We start from the raw sequence: 27,427 nt of genomic DNA, 5'->3' as shown, positions 1-27,427 counted from the left end.
AACATTCTCAAGGAGAATGAACAAGACTGAAATATCATTCATCTTTTCCAACTACCACAGTATGAAACTAGCAATCAATTACCAGGAAAAGAAAATAAAAAACCCACAAACACATGGAGGCTAAACAACATGCTACTAAACAACCAATGGGTCAATAACAACAACAACAACAAAAGAAACCCACACACAGAGAGAAAATAAAAAATACATTAAGAAAGCTGGAAATACAATGGTCCAAAAATCTTTGGGATACACACAGCAAAAGCAATTCTAACAGGGAAATTTATAGGGATACAGTCCTAGCTCAGAAACAAGAAAAATGTCAAATAAACATTCTAACCTTACACATAAAGGAGTTAAAAAAAAAAAAAGAGGAAGAAAGCACAACATTCATAGAAGGAAAAAAAATGACAAAGATCAGACAGAAATAAATGGAGACTTAAAAAAAAAAATAGAAAAGATCAATAAGGGACTCCTGGGTGGCTCAGTTGGTTAAGCATCTGCCTTTGGCTCAGGTCAAGATCCTAGGGCCCTGGGATCAAGTCCCACATTGGGCTCCTTGCTCAGCAGGGAGCCTGCTTCTCCTCTGGCTGCTGCTTCCCCTGCTCAGCATGCACGCACATGCTCACTCTCTCTATGACAAATAAATAAATAAAATACTTAAATAAAAAAAATAAAAGATCAATGAAACCAAGAGCTGGTTCTTTGAATAAACAAAATAGGTAAACCATAGGCAGAGTCATCAAGGAAAAAGAAAAAGAGGACCCAAAGAAACAAAATCAGAAATAAGTAACAACCCACACCACAGAAATACAAAGGATTTTAAGAGACTACTAGGAAAAATTATGTGCCAACAAACTGGACAACCTAGGAAAAACATGGGTAAATCCATAAAAACATACGATCTTTCAAAACTGAATCAGGAAGAAATTAAAAATCTGAACAGACCAATTAGTAACAAAACAATTGGTAATCAATTAACTCCCAATAAACAGAAGTCCAGGACCAAATGGATTGACAAGAGAATTCTACCAAACATTTAAGGAATTAATACATACTCTCCACAAAGTACTCAAAAAACAAAAAAAAAAAAAAAGAGGAAAGCTTCTAAATACCTTCTACACAGCCAGCATTATCCTCGTATCAAAACCAAAGACTTCACCAAAAAAAGAAAACTACAGGCCAATATCCCTGATCAACAAAGATGCAAAAATCCTCAACAAAATATTAGGAAACTTCGTTCAACAATACATTAACAGGATCTTCACCACAATCAAGTGAGATTTGTTCTGGGCACACAAGAATGGTTCAATATGCACAAAATCAATTAATGTGATACACCATATTAACAAAATGAAAGATAAAAATCATATGACCATCTCAACAGATGCAGAACAGGCATTTGACAAAATTCAACATCTGTTCATGATACAAACGCTCAAGAAAATTAGTTTAGAGGGAACATACCTCAACATAATAAAAGCTATATATGAAAAAGCTACAGCTAACATCATACTCAATGGTGAAGAACTGAGAGCTTTTCCTCTAAGATCAGGAACAAGTCAAAGATCTCTCTCACTTTTATTCGATATAATACCGAAAGTACTAGCCACAGCAATCAGAAAAGAAATAAAAGGCATCAAAATTGGTAAGGAAGAAGTGAAACAGTCATGATTTGTGGATGAAAGGATACTACAGAGAATTTCCTAAAGACTCCATCAAAAAACTATTAGAATAAATGAATTCAGTAAAGTTGCAGAATGCAAAATTAATATTCAAAAATCTCTTCTATTTCTATATACTAATAACAAAGCAGGTGAGAAATTAAGAAAATACCATTTATAACTGCAACAAAAAGAATAAAATGCACAGGAATAAACTTAGCAGGGGGTGAAAGACAAGGACCCCTGAAAACTAAAACACTGATAAAATTAAAGAAGACACAAACAATGGAAAGATATTCCATGCTCATGGATTGGAAGCATAAATATTGGTAAAATGCCCATATTACCCAAAGCAACTTAAAATTTCACAGCAATCCTTATCAAAATACCAATAGTAGTTTTCACAATACTAGGACAAATTATCCTAAAATTCATATGGAATGGCAAAAGACCCACAGCCAAAACAATCTTGAGAAAGAAGAACAAAGCTGGGGGTAGCACAAAAACAGATTTCAAACTATACTACAAACCTATAATAATCTAACAATATGATACTGGCACAAAAATAATGGAAGAGAAATAATAATAGAGAAATAAATAATAAAATAACAAAAATAATAGCCCAGAAATAAACTCTCACTTACATGGTCAATTAATCTATGATAAATGGGGAAAAGACAGTTTCTTCAATAAATGGTACTGGGAAAACTGAACAGCTACATCCAAAAGAATGAGACTGGACCACTTTTTACATCATAGACAAAAATAAATGTAAATAAAGACCTAAACGTGAGACCTGAAACTATATAGCTACTAGAAGACAACAGAGCCAGTAATTTCTTTGACATCAGGCTTAGCATTATTTGTCTAGATGTGTCTCCTCAGGCAAGAGAAACAAAGCAAAAATAAACTATTGGGACTACCAAAATAAAAAAGCTTTTGAACAGCAAACGATCAACAAAACTAAAAGGCAATGGGAGAAGACATTTGCAGGGGCGCCTGGGTGGCTCAGTCGTTGGGAGTCTGCCTTTGGCTCAGGTCATGATCCCGGGGTTCTGGGATCGAGCCCCGCATCAGGCTCCCTGCTCCACGGGAGGCCCACTCCCATCTGCTTGTGTTCCCTCTCTCGCTGTGTCTCTATCAAATAAATAAAATCTTTAAAAAAAAAAAAAAACATTTGCAAATTATATATCCAACAAGGGGTTAATATCTAAAATATGAAAGAACTTACACAACTTAACACCAAGAAACCAAACAATCCAATTAAAAAAGGGCAGAGACCTGAACAGACATATTATGAAGGAACATACAGATAGTCAATGGACACATGAAAAGATGCTCAACATCACTAATCAGGGAAATGCTAATCAAAGCCAAGAAGAGATATCAATTCACATTTCTCAGAATGGACAGTATCAAAAAGACAAGAAATAATCAGCGTTGGCAAGAATCTAAGGAAAAAGGAGCCCTTGTGCATTGTTGATAAAGATGTAAATTGGTGCAGCCACTGTAGAAAACAGTATAGAGGAGGAGGGAGGAAGGTGGAGGTGGAGTAGGGGACCTTAGTTTTGTCTGGTTCCAGGAATTCAGCTAGATATCAAATCATGCTAAACATCTGTGAACTCAACTGGAGATCTAAGAAAAGAATTGCTGCAATTCTACAAATACAAAAGCAACCATTCTGTAAGGTAGGAGATGCAGAGAAGTGAATCTGAAGTGATATGTCAGAAGATAAACTGAGGGGCAAGGGAGCCTCCATAAGCCGGCTACCAGAAAGTGATATAGCAGCAAAGTGCAAAATCAGAACATTTAGAACTCCTTAGGTAATGGACGACCCTGCCTGAAAGGCAAAGGGGGGCAGAATCATAGGTGGGACAGCCTGGTCTCAGGATTCCTGGGGTCACAGGAAGACCCGGGATGCCTGAGTCCAGCAGTTCCCAGGTATCTGAACAGCAAATTTGGCTGCAGTCAGGGAGGCCAGGAGAGGGCTATCAGCTCTGAGATGCCATCAACTGTGAACCACAGCTCAGTTGATAGACCACCCTCCAAGCAGGGGCCCAGCAAGAAGCAGAACCTCGGCAAGACCCTCCACTCCCTCCCCCAGGAGGAGCAGCATGAGAGCATACCACGGGAGTCTGCTAAGTTTGGAGACTCGAAATGGATCCCATACCAGTGATAAAAATGCTCAGTCACAGGCAGACAGGAGAGATTGACTGCTTTTCCCTGAAGGTGCACTGAAGAGTGGGGGGTGGGAGCTTTCGGCTCCAGGCTGGAGATTGAGAGGCTGCCATTTTCATTCTCATCCTCTAAAGCAGCTCAGAAAACCTTCAGGGAACAAAAGCGGCATAGAGCAATTTGGAGCTATTGACTTAACCTGGCCCCCTGGCAAGGGCGCTGGGACTCCCCTAGGGCAAAGACACCTGAGAATCAGCGCAACAGGCCCCCTACCCTAGATGATCAGCAAGAGCATCTCGCTAAGACCAAGTTTACTGATCACACAAAACTGCAAAACTCCAGCACTAGGGGAAAACAGTATATAGAATTCATGGTTTTTTCTCATGATTCTTTAGTCTTTTTTCCTTTTCAACCAATTTCTTATTTTATCAACTTTATAAAGTCTTTTTTAATTGTCATTTTTACAGTTAGAATCTATTTCATTGTATTTAATTTTATTTTTGTATATACGTAACTTTTTATTTCCTTACAATTCTGGGGTCTAGTTTTCTAACAAACAGACTAAAATACACCAAGGATCTTGTGTATTGCTGTTATGTTCAACTGCTGATAATATTCGGCCTCTCTCTTTTTTTTTTTTTTTTTTTAATTTTCTTTTCAGTTTCGGGGATCTTGATTTGTTTAGTGTATATTTCTCTGGGGTCATTGTTGCTCTTTTAGTATTTTGTTCTCTTGTTCATCTATTCTTCTCTGGAGAAAATGACAAGAAGGAAAAACTCAACTCAAAAAAGAAAACAAGAGGCAGCACTGACTGCCAGGGACCTAATCAGTATGGATATAAGTAAGATGTCAGAACTAGAGTTCAAAATAACGATTATAAAGATACTAACCTGGGCTTGAAAAAAGCATAGGAGACACCAGAGAATCCCTTTCTGGAGAAAGAAAACTACTAAAATCTAATCAAATTGAAATCAACAAGGCTATTAATGAGATGCAATAAAAAATGGAGGCTCTAAATGCTAAGAAAAATGAGGCAGAAGAGAGAATTAGTGATATAGAAGACAAAATGGTGGAGAATAAGGAAGCTGAAAAAAGGGACATAAACAACTACAGGACCAGGAGACGAGAATTCAAGAGATAAGTGATACCATGAAGTGAAACAATATTAGAATAATTGGGATCCCAGAAGAAGAGGAAATAGAAGGGGGGCAGAAGGTATACTGGAGCAAATTATACCTGAGAACTTCCCTAATCTGGGGAAGGACACAGGCATTCAAGTCCAGGAGGCGCAGAGAACCCCCCTCAAAATTAAGAAAAATAGGTCAACACCTCGACATATAATAGTAATCTCAGAGACAAAGAGAAAATCCTGAAAGCAGCTCGGGACAAGAAGTCCTTAACCTACAAGGGTGGAAACATTACACAGGCAGCACACCTGTCCACAGAGATCTGGCAGACCAGAAAGAACTGTCATGATATATTCAGGGTGCTAAATGAGAAAAATATGCAGGCAAGAATACTTTATCCTGCAAGACTGTCATTCAAAATAGAAGGAGAGATAAAGAGCTTCCAGAACAAACAGAAACTAAAAGAATCTGTAATCACTAAACCAGCCCTGCAACAAATATTACAGGGATCTTTAAGCGAACAGAGAGACCAAAAGTAGCATAGACCACAAAGGCAAAGAGACAATAAACAATACAATGATACTAAATTCATATCCTTCAATAGTTACTCTGAAGGAAAATGGGCTAAGTGCCCCAATCAAAAGACGCAGGGTATCAGACTGGATAAAAAAGCAAGACCCATCGATATGTTGTCTGTGAGAGACTCATTTTAGACCCAAAGACACATCCAGATTGAACGTGAGGGGGTGGGAAACCATTTATCATGCTAATGGACATCAAAAGAAAACTGGGGTGCATCCTTATAACAGACAAATTAGATTTTAAACCAAAGACTGTAATAAGAGATGAGGAAGGGCACTAGATCATAATTAAAGGGTCTATCCAACAAGCAGATCTAACAATTGTAAATATTTATGCCCCTAACTTTGGAGTAGCCACTTACATAAACCAATTAATGACAAAATTAAAGAAACACATCGATAATAATACATTAATAGTAGAAGACGTTAACACCCCACTCACTGCAATGGACAGATCATCTAAGCAGAAGATCAACAAGGAAACAAGGGATTTGAATGACACACTGGACCAGATGGACTTCACATATATATTCAGAGCATTCCATCCCAAAGCAACAGGATACACATTCTTCTCAAGGGCACATGGAACATTCTCCTGAAGACATCACATACTTTGTCAAAAATCAGGTCTCAACGGGTATCAAAAGACTGGGATCATTCCCTGAATATTTTCAGACCACAATGCTTTGAAACTGGAACTGATTCACAAGAGGAAATTTGGAAACAACTCAAATACATGGAGGCTAAAGAGCATCCTTCTAAAGAATGAATGAGTCAACCAGGAAATTAAAAAAAAATTAAACTGTTCAAAATCTTTGGGATGCAGCAAAGGCGTCCTAAGAGGAGTGTATAGCACTACAAACCTTTCTCAAGAATCAAGAAAGGTCTCAAATACACAACCTAACCCCACACCTAAAGGAGCTGGAGAAAGAACAGCAAATAAAGCCTAAACCCAGCAGGAGAAGAGAAATAATAAAGATCAGAGCAGAAATCAATGAAATAGAAACGAAAAGAACAGTAGAACAGATCAACGAAACTAGGAGCTAGTTCTGAAAGAATTAATAAAATTAATAAACCCCTGGCCAGACTTACCAAAAAGAAAAGAGAAATGACCCAAATTAATAAAATCATGAATGAAAGAGGAAAGACCACAACCAACACCAAAAAAATACAAAAAATTATAAGAACATATTATGGACAACTATATGCCAACAAATTAGACAACCTGGAAGAAATGGATGCATTGCTAGAAACATATAAACTACCAAAACTGACACAGGAAGAAATAGAAAATCTGAACAGACCCATAACCAGCAAGGAAATTGTAGCAGTAATCAAAAATCTCCCAACAAGAGCCCAGGGCCAGATGGCTTCCCAGGGGAATTCTACCAAACATTTAAAGAATACCTATTACTCTGAGGCTGTTTCAAAAAATAGAAATGGAAAAAAAAAAATTGAAATGGAAGGAAAATTTCCAAACTCATTTTACAAGGACAGCACTACCTTGATCCCAAAACCAGGCAAAGACCCCATCAAAAAGGAGAATTACAGACCAATATCCCTAATGAACATGGATGCAAAAATTCTCATTAAGATAATAGCCAATAGGTTCCAACAGTACATTAAAGGGTTTATTTACCAGGACCAAGTGGGATTTATTCCTGGGCTGCAAGGGTGGTACAACACCCACAAAATCAATGTGATACAGTACATTAATAAAAGAAAAGACAAGAACTATATGATCCTCTCAAAGGATGAAGAAGAAGCATTTGACAAAGTACAGCATCCTTTCTTAAAACTCTTCAGTGTAGGGATAGAACATACCTCAATATCATAAAAGACATACAAAAAGCCCACAGTGAATATCATTCTCAATGGGGAATTGATGTCAGGAACGTGTAAGGTCAGGAACACAGCAGGGATGAATACTATCACCACTGCTGTTCAACATAGTACTAGAAGTCCTAGCCTCAGCAATCAGACAACAAAAAAGAGATAAAAAACATCCAAATCAGCAAAGAAGTCAAATTCTCACTCATCGCAGATGACATGATACTCTGTGGAAAACCCAAAAGACTCCACCCCAAAATTGCTAGAACATATACAGGAATTCAGCAAAATGGTAGGATGTAAAATAAATGCACAGAAATCAGTTGCATTTTTATACATTAACGATGAAACACAAGAAAGAAACTAAGGAGTTGATCCCATTTACAACTGCACCCAAAACCATGAAATACCTAGGAATAAACCTAACCAAAGAGGCAAATTTTCTGTACTCTGAAAACTATAGAACACTCACGAAAGAAATTGAGGAAGACACAAAGAAATGGAAAACGTTCCATGCTCATGGATTGGAAGAACAAATATTGTTAAAATGTCTATGCTACCTAGAGCAATCTACACATTTAATGCAATCCCTATCAAAATACCATCCACTTTTTTCAAAGAAATGGAACAAATAATCCTAAAATTTGTATGGAACCAGAAAACACCCTGAATAGCCAAAGGAATGTTGAAAAAGAAAATCAAAGCTGGTGGCATCACAATTTGGACTTCAAGCTCTATTACGAGGCTGTCATCATCAAGACAGTATGGTACTGGCACAAAAACAGACACACAGATCAGTGGGACAGAATAGAGAGCCCAGAAATGGACCCTCAACTCTATGGTCAACTCATCTTCGACAAAGCAGGAAAGAATGTCCAGTGGAAAAAAGACAGGCTCTTCAACAAATGGTGTTGGGAAAAATTGGACAGCCACATGCAGAAGAATGAAACTGGACCATTTCCTTACACCACACACAAAAATAGACTCCAAATGGATGAAAGACCTAAACGTGAGACAGGAGTCCATCAAAATCCTAGAGGAGAACACAGGCAGCAACCTCTTTGACCTCAGCCGCAGCAACTTGCTAGACACAGCTCCAAAAGCGAGGGAAACAAAGGCAAAAACGAATTATTGGGACTTCATCAAGATAAAAAGCTCTGCAGAGCAAAAGAAACAGTCAACAAAACCAAACGACAACCGACAGAATGGGAGAAGATATTTGCAAATGACATGTCAGATAAAGGGCTAGTATCCAAAACCTATAAAGAACGTATCAAACTCAACACCTGAAAAACAAAAAATCCAATCAGGAAATGAGCAAAAAATATGAACAGAATTTCTCCAAAGGAGACATCCAAAGAGCCAACAGACACATGAAAAAAATGCTCAACATCACTCAGCCTCAGGGAAATACAAATCAAAACCACAATGAGATACCACCTCACACCGGTCAGAATGGCTAAAATTAACAAGTCAGGAAACGACAGATGTTGGCAAGGATGCGGAGAAAGGGAAACCCTCTTACACTGTTGGTAGGAATGCAAGATGGTACAGCCAGTCTGGAAAAGAGAATGGAGGTTCCTCAAAAAGTTGAAAATAGAGCTACCCTATGACTCAGCAATTGCACTAGTAGGTATTTACTCCAAAGATACAAATGTAGGGATCCGAACGGGTACGTGCACCCAAATGTTTATAGAAGCAATGTCCACAATAGCCAAACTATGGAAAGAGCCAAGATGTCCATCAACAGATGAATGGATAAAGATTATATGGTGTGCGCGCACGCGCGCACACACGCACACACACACACACACACACACACTGGAATATTACTCAGCCATCAAAAAAATGAAATTTTGCCATTTGCAATGACATGAATGGAACTAGAGGATATTATGCTAAGCAAAATAAGTCAATCGAGAAAGACAATTATATGATTTCACTCATTTATGGAATTTAAGGAACAAAACAGGAGCATAGGGGAAGGGAGGGAAAAATAAAACAAGATGAAATCAGAGAGGGAGACAGACCATAAGAGATTCTGAATCATAGGAAACAAACTGAGGGCTGCTGGAGGGGAAGTCGGGGGATGGGGTAACTGGGTGATGGACATTAAGGAGGGCATGTGATATAATGAGTACTGGGTGTTGTAGAAGACTGATGAATCACTGAACTCTGCCTCTGAAACTAATAATACACTATATGTTAATTGAATTTAAATTAAAAAAGAAAAAGAAAACAGTATAGAGATTCCTCAAAAAATTAAAAATAGAAATGTCATATGATTCAGCAACTCCACCACTGGATATTTACCCAAGGTAAACAAAAACACTAATTCAAAAAGATACATCCAATCCTATGTTTATTGCAGCATTGTTTATAATAGCCAAGATATGGAAGCAACCCAAGTGTCCACTGATAGGAAGAATGGATAAAGATGTTTACAACAACACGGATGGAACTAGAGGGTATTATGCTAAGCGAAATAAGTCAATCAGAGAAAGACAATTATCCTATGATCTCACTGTATGTGGAATTTAAGAAACAAAACAGAGGATCATAGGGAAAGAGAGCAAAAGAAAAAAAAAAAAGACAAAACCAGAGAGAGAGAGACAGACCATAAGAGACTCTTAATCACAGTAAACAAACTGAGGGCTGCTGGAGGAGAGAGGGGCGAGGGGATGGGGTAACTGGGGAATAGACATTAAGGAGGGCACGTGATGTAATGAGCAGTGGGTATTATATAAGACTGATGGATCACAGACTTGTACCTCTGAAACCAATAATACATTTTATGTTAATTCACTGAATTAAAATAAAAACGATAAATGAAAAAAACAAATTTAACCCCCCCAAAAAAGAATGGATAAAGATGTGGTATATTATATAAAACGGTATATTATTCAGCCATACAAAAGAATGAGATCTTGCTATTTGTGATAATATGGATGGACCTAGGAGGTAAGTGAATTAAGTCAGACAGAGAAAGTCAAATACCGTAGGATTTCACTTATACATGGAGTCTAAAAATTAAAAAAAGGCAGAAATAGAACTACAAATACAGAGAACTGGTAGTTACCAGAGGGGAGGCATGTACAAAATGGGCCACATAGGTGAAAAGGAGTGGGAGGTACAGGCTTCCAGTTACAGAATGAATGAGCCACGAGGATGAAAGGTACAGCACAGGGAATATAGTCAAAAGTACTGGAATAGCGTTCTATAGTGACAGATGGTAGCTACACATGTGGTGAGCACAGCATAATGTACAGAGTTGTCCAATCACTGTTACACACCTGAAACAAATGTAACATTGTGTGTCAACTATACCTGAAAAAAATGAAAAAATACCTAAACCAAGAAATGTCAGAGGAGAAAACCACTCTAATAGATTTCACTCATCTTGTGAGATTACTGTGCATAACCCTATGCAGATAAAATTGAAAACCTGGAAAAAATAAAGAAAAAATTACCAAATCTGACCCCAAGATAAAGTTTAAAGAGCCAATAACATTAAAGAAGAGAGGAAGCTATAAAAAGCCACTCCTCCCTGACAAAAAAAGCACTAGGTCCTGACAATTCAATTTCACAGGAGAATTTCTACCAAATCTCTAAGATCAAATAATTCTAACACCATTCAAATTATTTCAGAGCATAGAAAAAGAAAACCTGCAAATTTTCTTTATGACAACTGACTTGTGACCCATCACCACAAATTCACAGGTTGAAGCCTAACCCCCAATGTGAATACATTTGATAATAGTGCCCTTAAGGAGCTATTTAAAGTTATTTAAATGAGGTCATAAGGGTGGTGCCCTAATCTGTTTCTCTTCTTATGATGCCACCAGTTCTATCAGACACTAGAGAGTTCTTTCCTTGTACACAGAGAAGAAAGGCCACATCAGGACACAGCAAGAAAACAGCCATCTGCACACCAGGAAGAAAAGCTTCACCAGAAAGGAAGGCTGCTGACACCCTGGTCTTGGATTTCTTGCCTCCAGAAATGTAAGAAAATGAGTATTTGTTATTTATGCAATCCAGTCTCTGGTACTTTCTTATGGCAGCCCCAACGGACTAATACATGAAACAAGCACACCATGGACACCAAAAACTGAGTTTAAAATATCTAAAAAAAAAAAAAAAGTTAACATCACATGATATTGATGCAAATATCCAAAACAAAATAGAACAGAGTTTACTTCAAGAATGTAAGTACAGTTTAATATTAGTAAATCTATTAAAATAGATTTATAAACAGATCCAGGGACAAAATCATTTCCATAAATGCTGAAAGGGCATTTAAAGATATTCAAAACGCAACCATGATTTAAGAAAAAGCAAGTAAACAAAAACAAAAATTAAAATAGGAACCAGATGAAGCTTTTTTAACATGAAAAAAAGATAAAATTAGAAAACACTAGTTGCAGGCTCTCTGAAGTTAGGAACAAGACAAATACGCCCACTATCATAACCATTCCTCATCACTGCCTTTGATAAAATATGGAGCTATAGACAATACAGTTGGACAAGAGAAAGAAAGGGCATAAAATAACTGCAAAAGAACTATTTTCATGTAATTATTATTTGGAGAAGACAGCAGAGTCAAAGGACCCTAGGCTCACCTCGTCCCATGGATACAACAAGTAACACATCAGTGTATGTAACCCAGAAAACAATCTGAAGACTGGCAGAACAAACTCCACAACTAAAGGTAGGAAGGACAAAGACACAGTTGGGAGAGAAAGAGACCATGGCCATCTATGGTGGGGAAGACACCAGTGGCTGGGGAAGGGAGAAAAACAGACTTTCACACTGAGGAACTCACAGGGAGGATGAATTCCCATAGTATTTGGCTTTGAAATTGAAAGGGGCTGAATTTTTTTGAGTTCTTACAACCAGCAGAACTTAGAGCCTGGAATTTTAAAAATTGGAGGGCTGAGTTCTATGACAGCCCAGAGGGCCTTAGGAACCAGAGTACCCTTAACAAGACAGCATGATAAATAGCTGATGGATATACAGCTTGGAAGCAGCAGTTTGAAAAATACTGAGAACAGACAAGAGGGAGAGTGATTTACTCATCTCAGAGCATGGCCCAGAGAAGTAGGGATTAAGGGGAGACCCCTCCAGGGACAAAGGAGCTATCATGCACCATTTCCCTCCCCCAACCCCTAGCATAAACACAAGGCCACCTGCAGGGACCAGCACAGTGTGGACGCTAACTTGCTTATACCAAGCCCTGTCCCCACCATGCTTCAGTGGACTCGCCCATCCTAGTCAAACTTGCTTCAATCCCCCAGAAGACTGGCACAAACCCCACCAACTCATCTCCCCCACCCAGCATATTTTCCAGGACCTCAGTTCTGGCAACAAAGGCAAGTCTCAATTTGCAAGCAGACTAGCACACACCTGGTTAAAATACACCCCACCCACTGGGGATGAAACACCACCCACAACAGGCAAAGACAGCCTCTGCAGACAAGTGGACTGAAAGAAAAAGATGTCAGGGCTCAACAGAAGAGCACACACAGCACACATAGAAGACTCCCTGAAGCACCAGGCCCTGGGGACAGGGGACACTACACTGCAGGGCACTACAGGACCTCTTCTTCATAAGGCCATTACCTTCAAGACCATTAAGAGCAGACTCCAAACACACAGAAACAGATACAGAGACAAAATGAGGAGACAGAGGAGTATGTCCCAAATGAAAGAACAGGACAAAACCATAGCAAGAGACCTAAGTGAAACAGATATAACAAATATGCCTGATAGAAAATTCAAAGATTGTAAAGATACTCACTGGACTTAAGAGTGGAGGACATCAGTGAGACCCTTAACAAAGAGATAAAAAAGACCCGATCAGAGATGATGAACACAATACATGAAAATAAAAATAAAGGGCGCCTGGGTGGCTCAGTCGTTAAGCATCTGCCTTCGGCTCAGGTCATGATCCCAGGGTCCTGGGATCAAGCCCCACACTGGGCTCCCTGCTTGGCAGGAAGCCTGCTTCTCCCTCTCCCACTCCCACTGCTTCTGTTCCCTCTCTCACTGTGTCTCTCTCTATCAAATGAATAAATAAAATCTTAAAAAAAAGAAAAAGAAAGATGATGGAATAAATAGGCTAGATGAAGTAGAGAAATGAACTAATGACCTGGAAGACAGAGTAATGAAAAGTAACCAAGCTGAGCTAATGAGAGGGAAAAAATTATGTAAACTGAGAACAGTCTTTGAGAACTCAGTGATTCCATCAAAGCATAATAACATTCACATTACAGAGACCCAGAAGAAAAGACAAAAGGGGCAGAAAATTTATTTGAAGAAATAACAGCTAAAAACTTCCCTAATCTGGGGAAGGAAACAGATATCCAGATCCAGGAGGTACAGAGAACCACCGCCCCGCAAATCAACAGAAGGCAGTCTACACCAAGACACACAATAATTAAAATGGCAAAAATGGCAGTGACAAGAAAAAATTTTAAAAGCACCAAGAGAAAAGAAGACAGTTATATACAAAGGGAAACCCCATAAGGCTATCAGTGGATTTTTAAGGAGAAACTCTGCAGGCAAGAAGAAAGTGGCATGATATATTCAAAGTGCTGAATGGGAAAAATCTGCAGCCAAGAATACTCTATCCAGCAAGGCTATTACTCAGAACAGGAGGAGAGATAAGAGTTTCTCAGATAAACAAAAACTAAAGGAGTTCATGACCACTAAACAAGTACTGCAAGAAATATTAAAGGGGACTCTCTGAGTGGAAAAGAGACCGTAAGTGAGAGTATGAAAAGTAAAAAAGACAAAAGCAATAAAAATGAGTAGTTCTGTAAAAATCCGTCAAGGGATTCACCAAATAAAAGGATGTAAAATTTGACACCATATACCTAAAACATGGGAGGCAGAGGAGTAAACAATGGGTTCAAACTTAAGTGACCATCAACTTAATATATAGACTGCTATATGAAGATGCTATATACAAACCTAATGGTAACCATAAATCAGAAACCAATCATACACAAAGAATGAAGAGAAAGGAATCCAAGTATATCATTAAAGAAAGCCAGCAAACAGTGACAGAAGAGAGCAAGAAAGGAACAGAGAAGAATGACAAAAACAACCACAAAACAAGTAACAAAATGACAATAAATATATACCTATCAATAATTACTTTGTAAATGGACTAAATATTTTCATCAAAGATCAGGGGTGATGGAATAGGTAAAAAAGCAAGACCTATCTATGTGCTGCCTACTAGAGACTCATTTCAGACCTAAAGAGACCTGCAGATTCAAAGTAAGGGGATGGAGAAACATTTATCATGCAAATGGGTGTCAAAAGCAAGCTGGGGTAGCAATATCTATAAGCAGACAAAACAGACTTTAAAAAAAGGATTGTAACAAGAGACAAAGAAGGACTCTATAATAATAAAGAAGACAATCCAACAGAAGGATATAACAATTGTAAATATTTACACACACAACATGGGAGCACCCAGATACATAAAACAGTTACTAACATAAAGGAAATAATCAACAGTACTACAATAATAGTAGGAGACTTTGACACCCCACTTACATCAATGGACACATCATCCAAACAGAAAATCAACAAGGAAACAGTGGCTTAGAATGAAACACTGGACCAGATGGATTAAACAGATATATTCAGAACATTCCATCCTAAAACAGAATACACATTCTTTTCAAGTGCACATGGAACATTCTCCAGAACAGATCTCATATTAGGCCACAAAAGAAGTCACAAATTCAAAGACTGAAGTCATACCATGCATCTTTTACCACAACGTTATTAAACTAGAAATCAACCACAAGAAAAAAACCTGGAAAGAACACAAATACATGAAGGTTAAATAATATGCTACTAAACAATAAATGGGTCAACCAAGAAATCAAAGAAATAAAAAATTACATGAAAATGAAAACACAACAGTCCAAAATCTTTGGGATGCAGCAAAAGCAGTTCTAAGAGGGAAGTTGATAGCAATACCTCAAGAAGCAAGAAAAATCTCAAATCAACAACCTAATGTTACACATGAAGGAGCTAGAAAAAGAAAAAACAAAACCCCAAACCAACACAAGGAAGGAAACAATAAAGATTGGAAATAAAGGATATAGAAACTAAAACAACAGAACGGATCAATGAAACCGGGAGCCAGTTCTTTTAAAAGATCAACGCTAGCCAAATTCATTTAAAAAAAGGAGAGGGTGCCTGGGTGGCTCAGTTGGTTGAGTGTCCAAGTCTTGATTTTAGCTCAGGTCATCATCTCAGTGTGGGGGATTGGCCCCATGTCAGGCTCCACACTCAGTGTGGAGTCTGCTTGTCTCTCTTCCTCTACTCCTCCCCCAACTCATGCATGCTTGTGTTCACTCTCTCTCAAATAAATGAAATCAATAAAAACAAAAAAAGAAGAGGGACGCCTGGGTGACTCAGTCAGTTAAGAGTCTGACTCTTGATTTCAGCTCAGGTCATGATCTCAGGGTTGTGAGATTGAGCCCCACGTCAGGCTCCACGCTCAGTGAGTCTGAGATTGAGCTCCATGTCAGGGAGTCAGCTTGAAATTCTCTCCCTCCCTCCTTCCCTCTCTCAAATAAATAAGTCTTTAAAAACAACAACAACAAAAAGAGAGAGAGGTCTCAAACACATTAACAAATGAAAGAGAAATAACACCCAACACCAGAGAGATACAAACAATTGTAACATAGTATTATGAAAAATTATATGCCAACAAACTGGACAACCTAGAAGAAATGGATAAATTCCTAGAAACCTATAACCTACCAAAAGTGATGCAGAAAGAAATATAAATTTGAACAGACTGATAATCAACAAAGAAATTGACTCAGTAATCCCAAAAAACAAAAGTCCAGGACCAGAGAGCTTCACAGGTGAATTCTACCAAACATTTAAAGAAGAGTTAATACCTGTTCTCAAACTACTCCAAAAAACAGAGGAGGAAGGAAAACCTAAATTAATTCTATGAGACCAGTATCACCTTGATACCAAAACCAGATAAAGACACCACCAAAAAAAAGAACTACAGGCCAATATCCCTGATGAAAATAGATGCAAAAAAATCCGACAAAATATTAGCAATCCAAATCCAACAATACATTAAAAAAGAATCTAACACCACGATCAAGTGGGATTTATTCTCAAGATGCCAAGGTGGTTTAATATTAGTAAAACAATCAGTGTGATACATCACATCAAGAAGAGAAAGGATAAAAACCATATGATCATTTCAATAGATGCAGAAAAAACATGTGACAAAGTACAACATCCATTCATGATAAAAGCCCTCAACCAAGTGGGTTCAGGGGCGCCTGGGTGGCTCAGTCGGTTAAGCATCCAACTCTTGATTTCAGCTCAGATCATGATCTCAGGATCGTGAGATCAAGTCCCATGTCTGCGTGGAGCCTGCTTAAGATTCTCTCTCTCCCTCTCCCTCTGCCCCTCCCCACTCGCACACGTGCTCTCTCTAAAAGAAAAACAAAAACAAGAAAATAACAAAGTAGGTTCAGAGGGAACATACCTCAACATAATAAAGGCCCTATATGAAAAACCCACAGTGAACATCATACTCAATGGGGAAATATTGAGAGCTTTTCCCCTAAGGTCAGGAACAAACAGGGATGTCCATCCTCACCACTTTTATTCAACATAGTACTGGAAGTGCTAGCCATAGCAATCAAACAACAAAAAGAAATAAAAGGCACCCAAATAGGTAAGGAAGAAGTAAATTCTCACTATTTGCAGATGGCAAGATACTATACACAGAAACCCCTAAGGGCTCCACCAAAAACCTACTAGAATTGATAAACAATTTCAGTAAAGTTCCAGGATTCAAAATCAGTGTACAGAAATCTGATGCATTTCTATATACTAATAATGAAGCAGCAGAAAATGAATTAATAAGAGAACAATCCCACTTACCACTACACCAAAACCAATAAAATACCTAGGAATAAACTTAACCAAAGAGGTAAAAGACCTATACTCTGAAAACTATAAACCACTGACGAAAGACATTGAAGAAAACACAAAGAAATGGAAAGACCTTCCATGCTCATGGATTGGAAGAAGAAATATTGTTAAAATGTCTATTAAGGAGGGCACGCAATGTAATGAGCACTGGGTATTATATAAGACTGATGAATCACTGAACTCTAACTCTGAAACTAATAATACACTGTATGTTAATTAATTGAATTTAAATTTTAAAAAAATTATGTCTATATTACCCAAATCAATCTACAGATTTAATGCAATCCCTATCAAAATACCAATAGCATTTTCACAGAGTTAGAATAAACAATCCTAAAATTTGTATGGAACCAAAGAAGACCCCAAATATCCAAAGCAATCTCAAAAAACAAACTGGAGATACCACAATTCCATACCAAGTTATATTACAAAGTTGTCATAATGCCACTGATAGTATGGTACTGGCATAAAAATAAAACACATAGATCAATGGAGCAGAATAGAAAACCCAGAAATAAACCCACAATATGGTCAGTTAATCTTTGATATAGGAGGAATGAATATGCAATGGGAAAAAGTCTCTTCAACAAATGGCACTGGGAAAAGTGGACAGCTACATGCAAAGCAATGACTACTTTCTTGGGGCACCTAGGTGGCTCAGTCGGTTAAGCATCCAACTCTTGATTTCAGCTCAGGTCTTGATTTCAGGGTCGTGATTTCAAGCCCCGCACTGGGCTCCCTGCTGGGTGTGGAGCCTATGTTTAAAAAAAAAAAAAAAAAAAAAGACTTTCTTTCACCATACACAAAAATAAACTTAAATGGATAAAAGACCTAAATGTAAGAATGGAAACCATAAAAATTCCTAGAAAAGCACAGGCAATAATGTCTCTGACATTGGCCATAGCAACATTTTTCTAGATAGGTCTCCTGAGCAAAGGAAACAAAAGCAAAAATAAACTATTGGGACTTCATAAAAATAAAAGGCTTCTGCATAGCAAGGGAAACCACCAACAAAACTAAAGGCAACCTACAGAATGGGAGGAGATATTTGCTAATGACCAATCTGATAAAGGGTAAGTACCCAAATGATATAAAGAACTTAGACAACTCAATACCCCCAAAACAAATAATCCAATCAAAAATGGGCAGAAGACATGAACAGACATTTCACCAAGAAGATATCCAGATGGAAAACAGACACATGAAGATGCCCAACATCAGTCATTATCGGGAAATACAAATCAAAACTACAATGAAATATCCTCTCACACCTGTCAGAATGGCTAAAATCAACAACACTAGGTACAGATGTAGTGAAAAGAAGGGGCACATGCACCCCAATGTTCATAGCAGCAATGTCCACAATAGCCAAACTGTGGAAGGAGCCAAGATGCCCTTCAACAGATGAATGGATAAAGATGTGGTCCGTGTATACAATGGAATATTACTCAGCCATCAGAAAGGATGAATACCCACCATTTGCATCAACATGGATGGAACTGGAGGGGATTATGTTAAGTGAAATAAGTCAAGCAGATAAAGACAATTATCATATGGTTTCACTCATATGTGGAACATAAGCAATAGCACGGAGGACCATAAGGGAAGGGAGGGAAATCTGTAGGGGGAGGAATCAGGGAGGTAGATGAACCATGAGAGACTATGGACCCTGGGAAATGAACTGGGGGTCTCAGGTGGGGGGGGGGGGCAAGGGTAACAGGGTGATGGGTATTAAGGAGGGCACATGTTGTGATGAGCACTGGGTGTTATACATAACTAATGAATCACTGAACACTACATCAAAAACTAATGATGTACTATACAGTGGCTAACTGAACATAATTAAAAACAACAACAGAAGAAACAAGTGTTGGTGAGGATGTGGAGAAAAAGGAATCCTCCTGCACTACTGATAGGAATGCAAACTGGTACAGCCACTGTGGAAAATGGTATAGAGGTTCCTCAAAAAGTTAAAAATAGAACTACCCTACAATCCAGTAATCACACTACTGGGTATTTACTCCCAAAATACAAAAACACTAATTCAAAGGGATACAGGCACCCCTATGTTTACAGCAGCACTATTTACAAGCCAAGATATGGAAGCAGTCTAAGTGTCTGTTGATTGATGAATGGAATCTTGTCATTTGCAACAACATGGATGGCTAGAGAGTATAACGGTAAGAAAAATAAGTCAGAGAAAGACAAATACCATATAATTTCACTCACATGTGGAATTTAAGGAACAAAACAAATGAGCAAAAGGAAAATGAGAGAGAGAGAGAGAAGTGCCAAGAGAAGGACTGTTAACTATAGAGAAGAAACTGATGGTTTACTAGAGGAGAGGTGGGTGGGGAATGAGTGAAATAGGTGGTGGGGATTAAGGAGTGCACTTGTGACGAGTACCGGTGACATACGGAACTACTGAATGACTATACTGTATACCTGAAACTAATATAACACCATATGTTAACTTTATTGGAATTAAAATTAAAAACTTAATTTAAAAAGCTATATTCAGGGGCACCTGGGTGGCTCAGTCGATTAAGCATCTGCCTTAGACTCAGGTCATGGTCCCAGGGTCCTGAGATCAAGCCCCGCATCAGGCTCCTTGCTCACCGGGGAGTCTGCTGCTTCCTCTCCCTCTCTGTCAAATAAATCTTAAAATAAAAAAATAAAATACTATATTCATGTAGATAGTATACTACTGCACTTCAAAACCTCCAAAAAATTAACAGTAAAAAACTTTTACAAATAATGAGAACTTAATAGGCAATAGGATAGAAAACTGATAGCAGAATCAGTAACTTAAATACACCTAAAAAAATCTTTAGAAGATAGAAAACACTCCCTTTACGATAAAAATACTTAGGAATAAACTTAAAAAATATGAACAACCTATACAAGGAAATCTTTAAAAGAATCCTCAAGGGGGAAAAAAGTACACTTTAACAAGTAAAAATGCAACCTATGTTTTTAGATTGTTCCAGATACAGAAGGATGTCAATTATCCCAAATTAGTGCATGATTTTAACAGGACCTCAATAAAAACAACAGGATTCCCTATTTCCACCACCGCTGCCCACAAAACAAGACGAACAGATTCTAGAATTCATATGGAAAAGCAAACAAGCAAGACTAGGCAAGGAAACTCTGAAAAAATAGTCATCAAGGGAAACAAACTGAGGGTTACAGAAGGGAGGGGGTTGGGGGTAACCGGGTGATGGGTATTAAGGAGGGCAAGTGTTGTGATGAGCACGAGGTGTTATACACAACTAATGAATCACTGAACACTACAACAAAAACTTATGATGTACTATATGCTGGCTAACTGAACATTATAAGGGAAAAAAAAAAAAAAGAACTATTCCTACCAGATGTAAAAGCATCCTGTAAACTCTCAATAATGAAGGCACCATGGTAGTGGCTGAGTGTTGAAGAGAACGTGAAGCAACTGGAACCCTTAGATGCTGCTGGTGGGGGTGCCAACTGGCATAATCCCTTGGAAACCCCTCTGGCAATATCTACTAAAGTAAACACATGCACACCCTATGACGTGGTACTTTCACTCCAAGGTATGGATCCAAGAGAAATGTGTAATTTACTTACCAAATTACACAACATATTCTTAACAGTCCCAAACTAGAAACTACCCAAATGCCCACCAACAGTAGATCAACTGTGGTCTGTTCACATAAGAGACTAAAGAGACCAATGAGAACAACATGGACAAATCTCACAAACACAATGCTGAGTCAAAGAAGCAAGACACAGAACACCATAGGATTCCATTTAGACAATGGATTAAAAAAAAAAAAACTAATTTACACTGTCAAAAGTCAGGATGGTGGTTTCCCTCAGAGGCTTGCGTGGAAAGAGTGACTGGTGTGAGATCACCAGGGAGGCAGGCTTCTGTTTCTCTATGTGATGCATTGCATTTGATCCGTTCAATACACTTTTTTTTGTTACTCAAGCAAAGTATTTTTTCATAACAGTTACCTCTGTAACTATATTTAATACCTTAGTCCCCTGGACTTATCAACTAGAGAAGTCATTAGCAGGTCTGTCATTCAAGAGAGAGAAAACCAGAGGCCAGATTCCAGTGAGGAGGAAAGAAGAGACAAGAGGGCTTTAAATGAAAAGGGAGAGAAGAATTCGGACAGCAATTAAACTGGGTTAAGAGGGGTTTGGGTTAAGAGGGGTTTTGTTTTTCTTAAAAAGCAGACCAAAAAAAAAATCTATGCATGTTTATATATAGTTATTGCTAGAGGGAGGAGTTAAAGGGAGAAGAAATTAAGAGATTTACACAAACTGGTCAAGAAAGCAAGACACCAGATGGGGAAGGATGGTCAGAAGCCGAGGTAGAAGCATCTCACTCTTTGAGTCTGAGGAGACATGGAAGGATGGTGAGATGGAGAAATGGTCACCTACAGGGAGTAAGGAACTTTATACTATCAATTTTCTCCATGAAGGAAATGCCCAAGTGATCTGACCAGAGTGGGGAGCAGAAATGGAAGGGGTTATATCCAGCCTTAGGAAGTAAAGAAAATAAGAACAGGTGCTGAGGGGAGGTCAGACAGGCACACTGAGGGCCCAGCCCAGCTTGAGTAGAGCTCTAGGGCTTTCCTCCAGTAACCACAGGCCCCCACACAGCTGGGGCTCCAAAGAGCAAAAAAAGAATTAGGGGAGCTGATGACAGAGACCCTACCCTATTTTTACCTTCTTTGGACCAAAAACCTTTTTTTGGACCTAAAACTACCCATGCTACGTGTACTTTTGCTCTCCATCTCTCTAGAGAAACAAATGCCCACTGAGCGTAAGGTTCCAAACAAAGGTGGTACCCTAACAAAAAGTCTCCCTGGCCTCAACTCCAGACTCTGGGGACATGGACCCTTCTCTATGCACCTCTCCGTGCTGTCTAAAGACCCCTGAAATTTACTGGTCCAATTGGCTCCTCCTCCCTCCAGCCTTCAAGGACAGGAGAGCCGTATGCTGGCTACCGCCACTAGCTCTTCCTAGAACGCTACTGAGTGGCCCCGGTCCTGCACCCACCACACGCTCTGCCCGTGTTGCCCAATGTTAAAGCCTGTGGGTTTGGACCTTCCTCCCTACGCCAAAGCACAAGGACCATGGACACGGCTGAGCCAACACAGAAGACTGGCAGATGTGGCACTTACAGAGTGTATGATGTCCACCATGTTGTAGGCTTTGGTCGATTCCAAGGGGACAATTGTGTCAAGCTCTGGAACCATACGGTCGCTTTGGATAGAAAAAGAAGGAAATACAATCAACAAAGGAAGAGCCAGTGGCTGGGGGATGGGAGAGATATCATGGGGGTGGGCAGGAGTGAGAGGATTCTGTCCCTGCTGGGCTTGCAAAGTATACTGAAAGTTGCATTCCTCTCTTACCACCATGTCAAACTGAACCTGAGTTTGATAGTAACCCAAAAGATCTTTGTTTTGACTTACAGGGGGGAAAATGGGCTTATTCTCCTGAATGTGGTTCCATCATTTATCCTCCCTGAATACCTCCTATAGTGTGGGGCACTACAGGACATTGCAGTGAAGATGACACTGTTCTAGCAAGTACTGCTCTCACTTCCTGAGATATTAAAAATAAAAAAACAAGGACTTGGAAATGCAAAGTCAGAGTTCTGCTATTGAACACTGTGGGTTCACATTCCGTATTGGAAAATAAACCTGCCAGGGCTTCTTTAAAAAAAAAGAAGAAAGAAAGAAAAAAGAAAAGAAAAACTGCAGGCCCTCTGGTAGGGAGAATCACTGAGGACTAACCAGTCACCTAGGCTCATGGCTCTCTGCTTCCTCATGCATCTACGTGGCTGAGCAGGGGGCCCGCCAGGGCCCACTCCCACACCACAGGAGGACTCGGCAGCAACCTGCCCCTCTCCCACATGCTCTCATCCCCTCCTGGCCCATGTGGGCAGGCAGGGGTTGTTCTGGCCTTGAGGTGTACACCTGGGCTGAAGTTTGGCCTTGGTAAAGCCACATGCCCCATCAAGCCCAACTTTCCAGAGAACTCTCCCCTAGGGTATCGGAGCAGAGCCCCACTGGATTAAGACCTCCCTTACTTTTTATGTGCTACTTATACATACAGCTACTCTGGGATCATATGGGAAAGAGATATGGCTGGGCCTAGGTAAGATATTTAGTCATTCCTAGGCCTCTGGGCCCTAATACCTTCAAATGATGTCCTAAACTTTTCAAGAACCCCAAACAGGATAGATTCTCAGAAAAGGAAGCTGTGCCCATCACTCTGGGCCTGTGACCAACCTCCATTTTGTGACTACACATAATATGCCACTGGTTAGGTCCTCTGAGGAGTGGGGCTGAGGCAGGTTAAGAGCCCAGGTCCACCCCACAGAGCAGTGTCTTAAAAATGGCTTCTTCCTGTGAGCTAGAATTCTAAATTCCTTCTGCAAAACAAAGTCCAGGCCAAGTGAGTTTGAACTAGTTTGAGTCTGAAGTTTGCACCTCAGAGTGGAAACAAAATGGAGAGAAAGCAGCCAGAGATCTGAAGCAATAGTTCCCCAGGTGAACCTCTGGCTTTCTCAGTGGTGCCCCGTATCAGGCAGTGGCCCCAATAGCAAGAAGGAGAGAAAGTCCTCACTAGGTGGCCAGCAATTCACCCTTCCCCTGGACTGCCACAGGCAGGGGTGTACAGGCACATTTCCTAAAGGGCATGCTGTCTGCACCATTTCATGTTTCACGTCAAAACAAAAAATACTTCCATTTCCAATTCTGGACAAATCAAGACTCATAGATGTCAATGGGGGGGGGATGGTGGGCACTGTTTACTCCCAAGCTATTGATCAGTTTTTTGTTTTTTTTTTAAAGATTTCTTTGACAGAGCAACAGCGAGAGAGGGAACACAAGCAGGGGGAGTGGGAGAGGGAGAAGCAGGCTTCCCACTGAGCAGGGAGCCCCATGCAGGGCTCGATCCCAGGACCCTGGGATCATGACCTGAGCTTAACGACTGAGCCACCCACACGCCCCTATTGATCAGATATTACAGAGAGGAAAAAAGTGAATAGAAATAAAATTTTTCTTTGCTCCTGTATTCAGACATGCCACCACATGCCAACACCTGAGTGCCTCGCTGGCTCCACTCCACAGTCTACTCCAAGCTGCCCCATAGGGTGGACCCTGGAGGTCCCGCCAGGGCAGAGGAGCCAGAAAAGGGCAAGCCAACCTGCAAAATGAGAGTCAGTGCTGTCTCCTGCAACTCACCTGGGATCATGGCATTCGCAGATGGGAGCTGGGTCCTGATTGCTGAGGGGCAGGTAGTTGAAGAACTCCCGAAGATTACACAAGGCATCAACATCATTTTCAAAAGCTCTGTGGGCAACACCTGAGAAAACAGAGAGGCTATAATGGGCCTGGCCACCTGTCAGCCCAAAGACGCTGCTCCACGTCCACCTGTCCGTCCGAGGGCATGTCTGCAGGAGACTCTGCCAACAGCTCTGCGAGGATGAGACACCACAGACGCCCCCACCTTCAGGTTGACCTGCAGTTTGTGCAGCCTGTTCCCTTGGCTCTGCACCCACATCTCGGCAGGGTCATGTCTTTCTTTATTCCCCACGGCCCTCATGTGCCATCCCCATCCTGTGTGGGAGTTTTCTTCACACCCTTCCCTGCAACACCTGCCTGTCCATTTCCCTGTTTCCCACATGACATCTCCCCTGGAGTATCAGTTCTAACATGGGAGAGCCCAGGCCCGTCTCAGCCACTGCAGTCCCACATCAAGAATTACACCTAGTTATAGGTCACTTAGCTTTCAATAAAGCTGAAAAATAAAAAAAGAAAAGACTAATGGCCGGCACATAATGTCATGGTATTCAGGAATGGTGGAGGGCAAGGAGAACCACCTGGCCCTAGTGAGGAACGAAGACATCATTCAAGAACACTGAAATCACAGAACTGCCAAACGCCCCAGACATGACAGAGAAAGTAGGGCCAGAAACTCTCTCCCAGACTCCCTGCTTCCACCGTTTCCCCTACCGCCTCTTTTCCACTCAGCAGCCAAACTGAGCTTTTTAAGCCAGATTTATGTCACGTCTCCAACCACCCTCCTTGCTGTTCACTGAACATGCCAGCCACCCTCCCTCCTCAGGGCCTTTGCATCGGCTACTCCCTCCGCCTACATTGTTTCTCCCCTAGACGTTCATGCCGTTAACACCAGATCTGCTCGACTGCCACCCTCACAGTGAGGCCTGCTCTTACCCTATTTCAAAGCACAACAATCCCAGGCCCCCTTTACCCTGTTCTACTTTTTCAATAACACAGATTACCTTCTAACATATTGCACAATGTCCTTATTTATCAGGTTGTTTATGGTCCATCTCCTGTGCTAAAACATAAGCTCCACAGAGGCAGGGGTCTTTTTTCTTTCACAAAGGTTTTCCCAGCACATAGAACAATGCTTGACACACAGGGACACAATGAACATCCGCTGAATAAAATGTTTCGTGCTCAACACAGAATTCTTTTATTCAAGAAATACTTAAAAATTGGTGCAGCCGCCTTGAAGGACAGCATGGCAGTTCCTCAAAAAGTGAGAGTTACCACTTGACCCACAAATTCCACTCCTAGGTATATACTCAAAGAAAACAAAAAACCTGTCACACAAAACTTGCACAAGAATGTTTACAGCAGCATATTCATGACAGCCAAAAAGTGGAAACAATTCAAATGTTCAACTGATCACTGAATACATAAACTGTGGTAGAGTTCTATGTGGAAATATTATCCATGCCGCAACACGCATTAACCTTAAAAATGGTATGCTAAGGACAAGAAACCACTCACGAAAGACCATATATCGGAGGACTCCATTTATTTCCATTCCATATATATTCAGAATAGACAAATCCACAGAAACAGAAGGTAGATCAGTGACTGCCTAGAGGTAGACTGTTTGGGGGGAAATGGGGAGCAAACGCTAATGGATGCGAGGCTTTTTGAGGATGATGAAAAGTTCTAAAATTATGGTGATAACTGAAAAAACACTGAATACATAAAAATCATTGACTTGTATACTTTAAATGAGTATGTCTCATGTATAATATGTAAATTATATCTCAATAAAGCTGTTTTAAAACCAAGGAAAAAGATGTATAGAGCTCCATTTAGGCCTTGCTTTGGAGATACAGCTAAATACATCAGATGTCACCAATATTCAACCTTATTTTAGATCCCAGTACAAAGAAAAACTGTGGCCAATTAAACCCTGAGATAAGGGTGTGAGGACCAACTGTGGGGCAGTAGCAAGAAGAAGTTCTCCTTCTAGCTGTATGCTGGAGACGGAGCTGAGAGCAGAGCTGAGGGCAAGGAATAAGTCAAAGCTGATGCCAACCTGAGGTGGAAAAGGAACAACTTTGGTGGGTGGGAGGAGTCAAGAGCTCTGACTTAAAAAAAAATAAAATAAAAAATCAGGGCACCTGGGTGGCTCAGTCAGTTAAGCATCCAACTCTTGATTTCAGCTCAGGTCATGATCTCGTGGTCTTGAGATCAAGCCCTGGGTCGGGCTCTGCACTGTGCATGGAGCCTGCTTAAGATTCCCTCTCTTCCACTCCCTCTGCCCCTCCCCACCATCTCTTTAAAAAAAAAAAAAAAAAAATTCATCAAATGGAAGACTTCACACATGTAAGAGAGATGTAACTTACTAAGAAAGAAATGCTGACATCTAAGTGATGATCTAATGCCTTAACCGCAGTACACAGAAGTGTGTAAATTGGTCATAGCAGCTTCTCATCGCTTTGAAATCTTTCAAAGAAGCAATTTCTCCTGCCTTCACTTACACTGTTTATTTCGTCATAGACAATCCTTTCACAACCTGATGTCTTTTTCCAAAAATATATGGAATTCCCTCACTACTCCAACAACAAAGTCTTCATTAATGTCAGATTCATGCCCCACTCCCAATTCTATGCCTCTGTGTAAGAGTAACCTTTGTTTCAGTCCAAAGAACAGAATAATCTTTACACATTTTGAACTCTGCACGTGTGGCACATAACCTCAAAAAGATGAAAAGCTAT

At 40.0% G+C, this 27,427-nt stretch overlaps 1 protein-coding gene across 5 annotated transcripts in view; it reads right to left on the bottom strand.

Annotated features, from left to right (window-relative positions):
- The window catches only part of PCCB (propionyl-CoA carboxylase subunit beta), a 100,092-nt gene that overhangs the window by 32,684 nt on the left and 39,981 nt on the right, over window positions 1-27,427 (bottom strand). For all 5 annotated transcript variants that reach the window (XM_027586162.2, XM_027586164.2, XM_027586163.2 and 2 more), the window contains 2 exons: window positions 24,621-24,741; window positions 22,551-22,632 (listed from right to left, as the gene is read on the bottom strand). In XM_027586162.2, coding sequence (XP_027441963.2) covers window positions 22,551-22,632; window positions 24,621-24,741 — 203 coding nt within the window. The remainder of the gene's footprint in view (window positions 1-22,550; window positions 22,633-24,620; window positions 24,742-27,427) is intronic.

Source organism: Zalophus californianus, chromosome 1, assembly GCF_009762305.2.
Source record: "Zalophus californianus isolate mZalCal1 chromosome 1, mZalCal1.pri.v2, whole genome shotgun sequence".
NCBI classification, from domain to species: domain Eukaryota; kingdom Metazoa; phylum Chordata; class Mammalia; order Carnivora; family Otariidae; genus Zalophus; species Zalophus californianus.
Note: the sequence above shows the minus strand (reverse complement) of the source record. Positions and strands in the feature narration are given on the sequence as shown.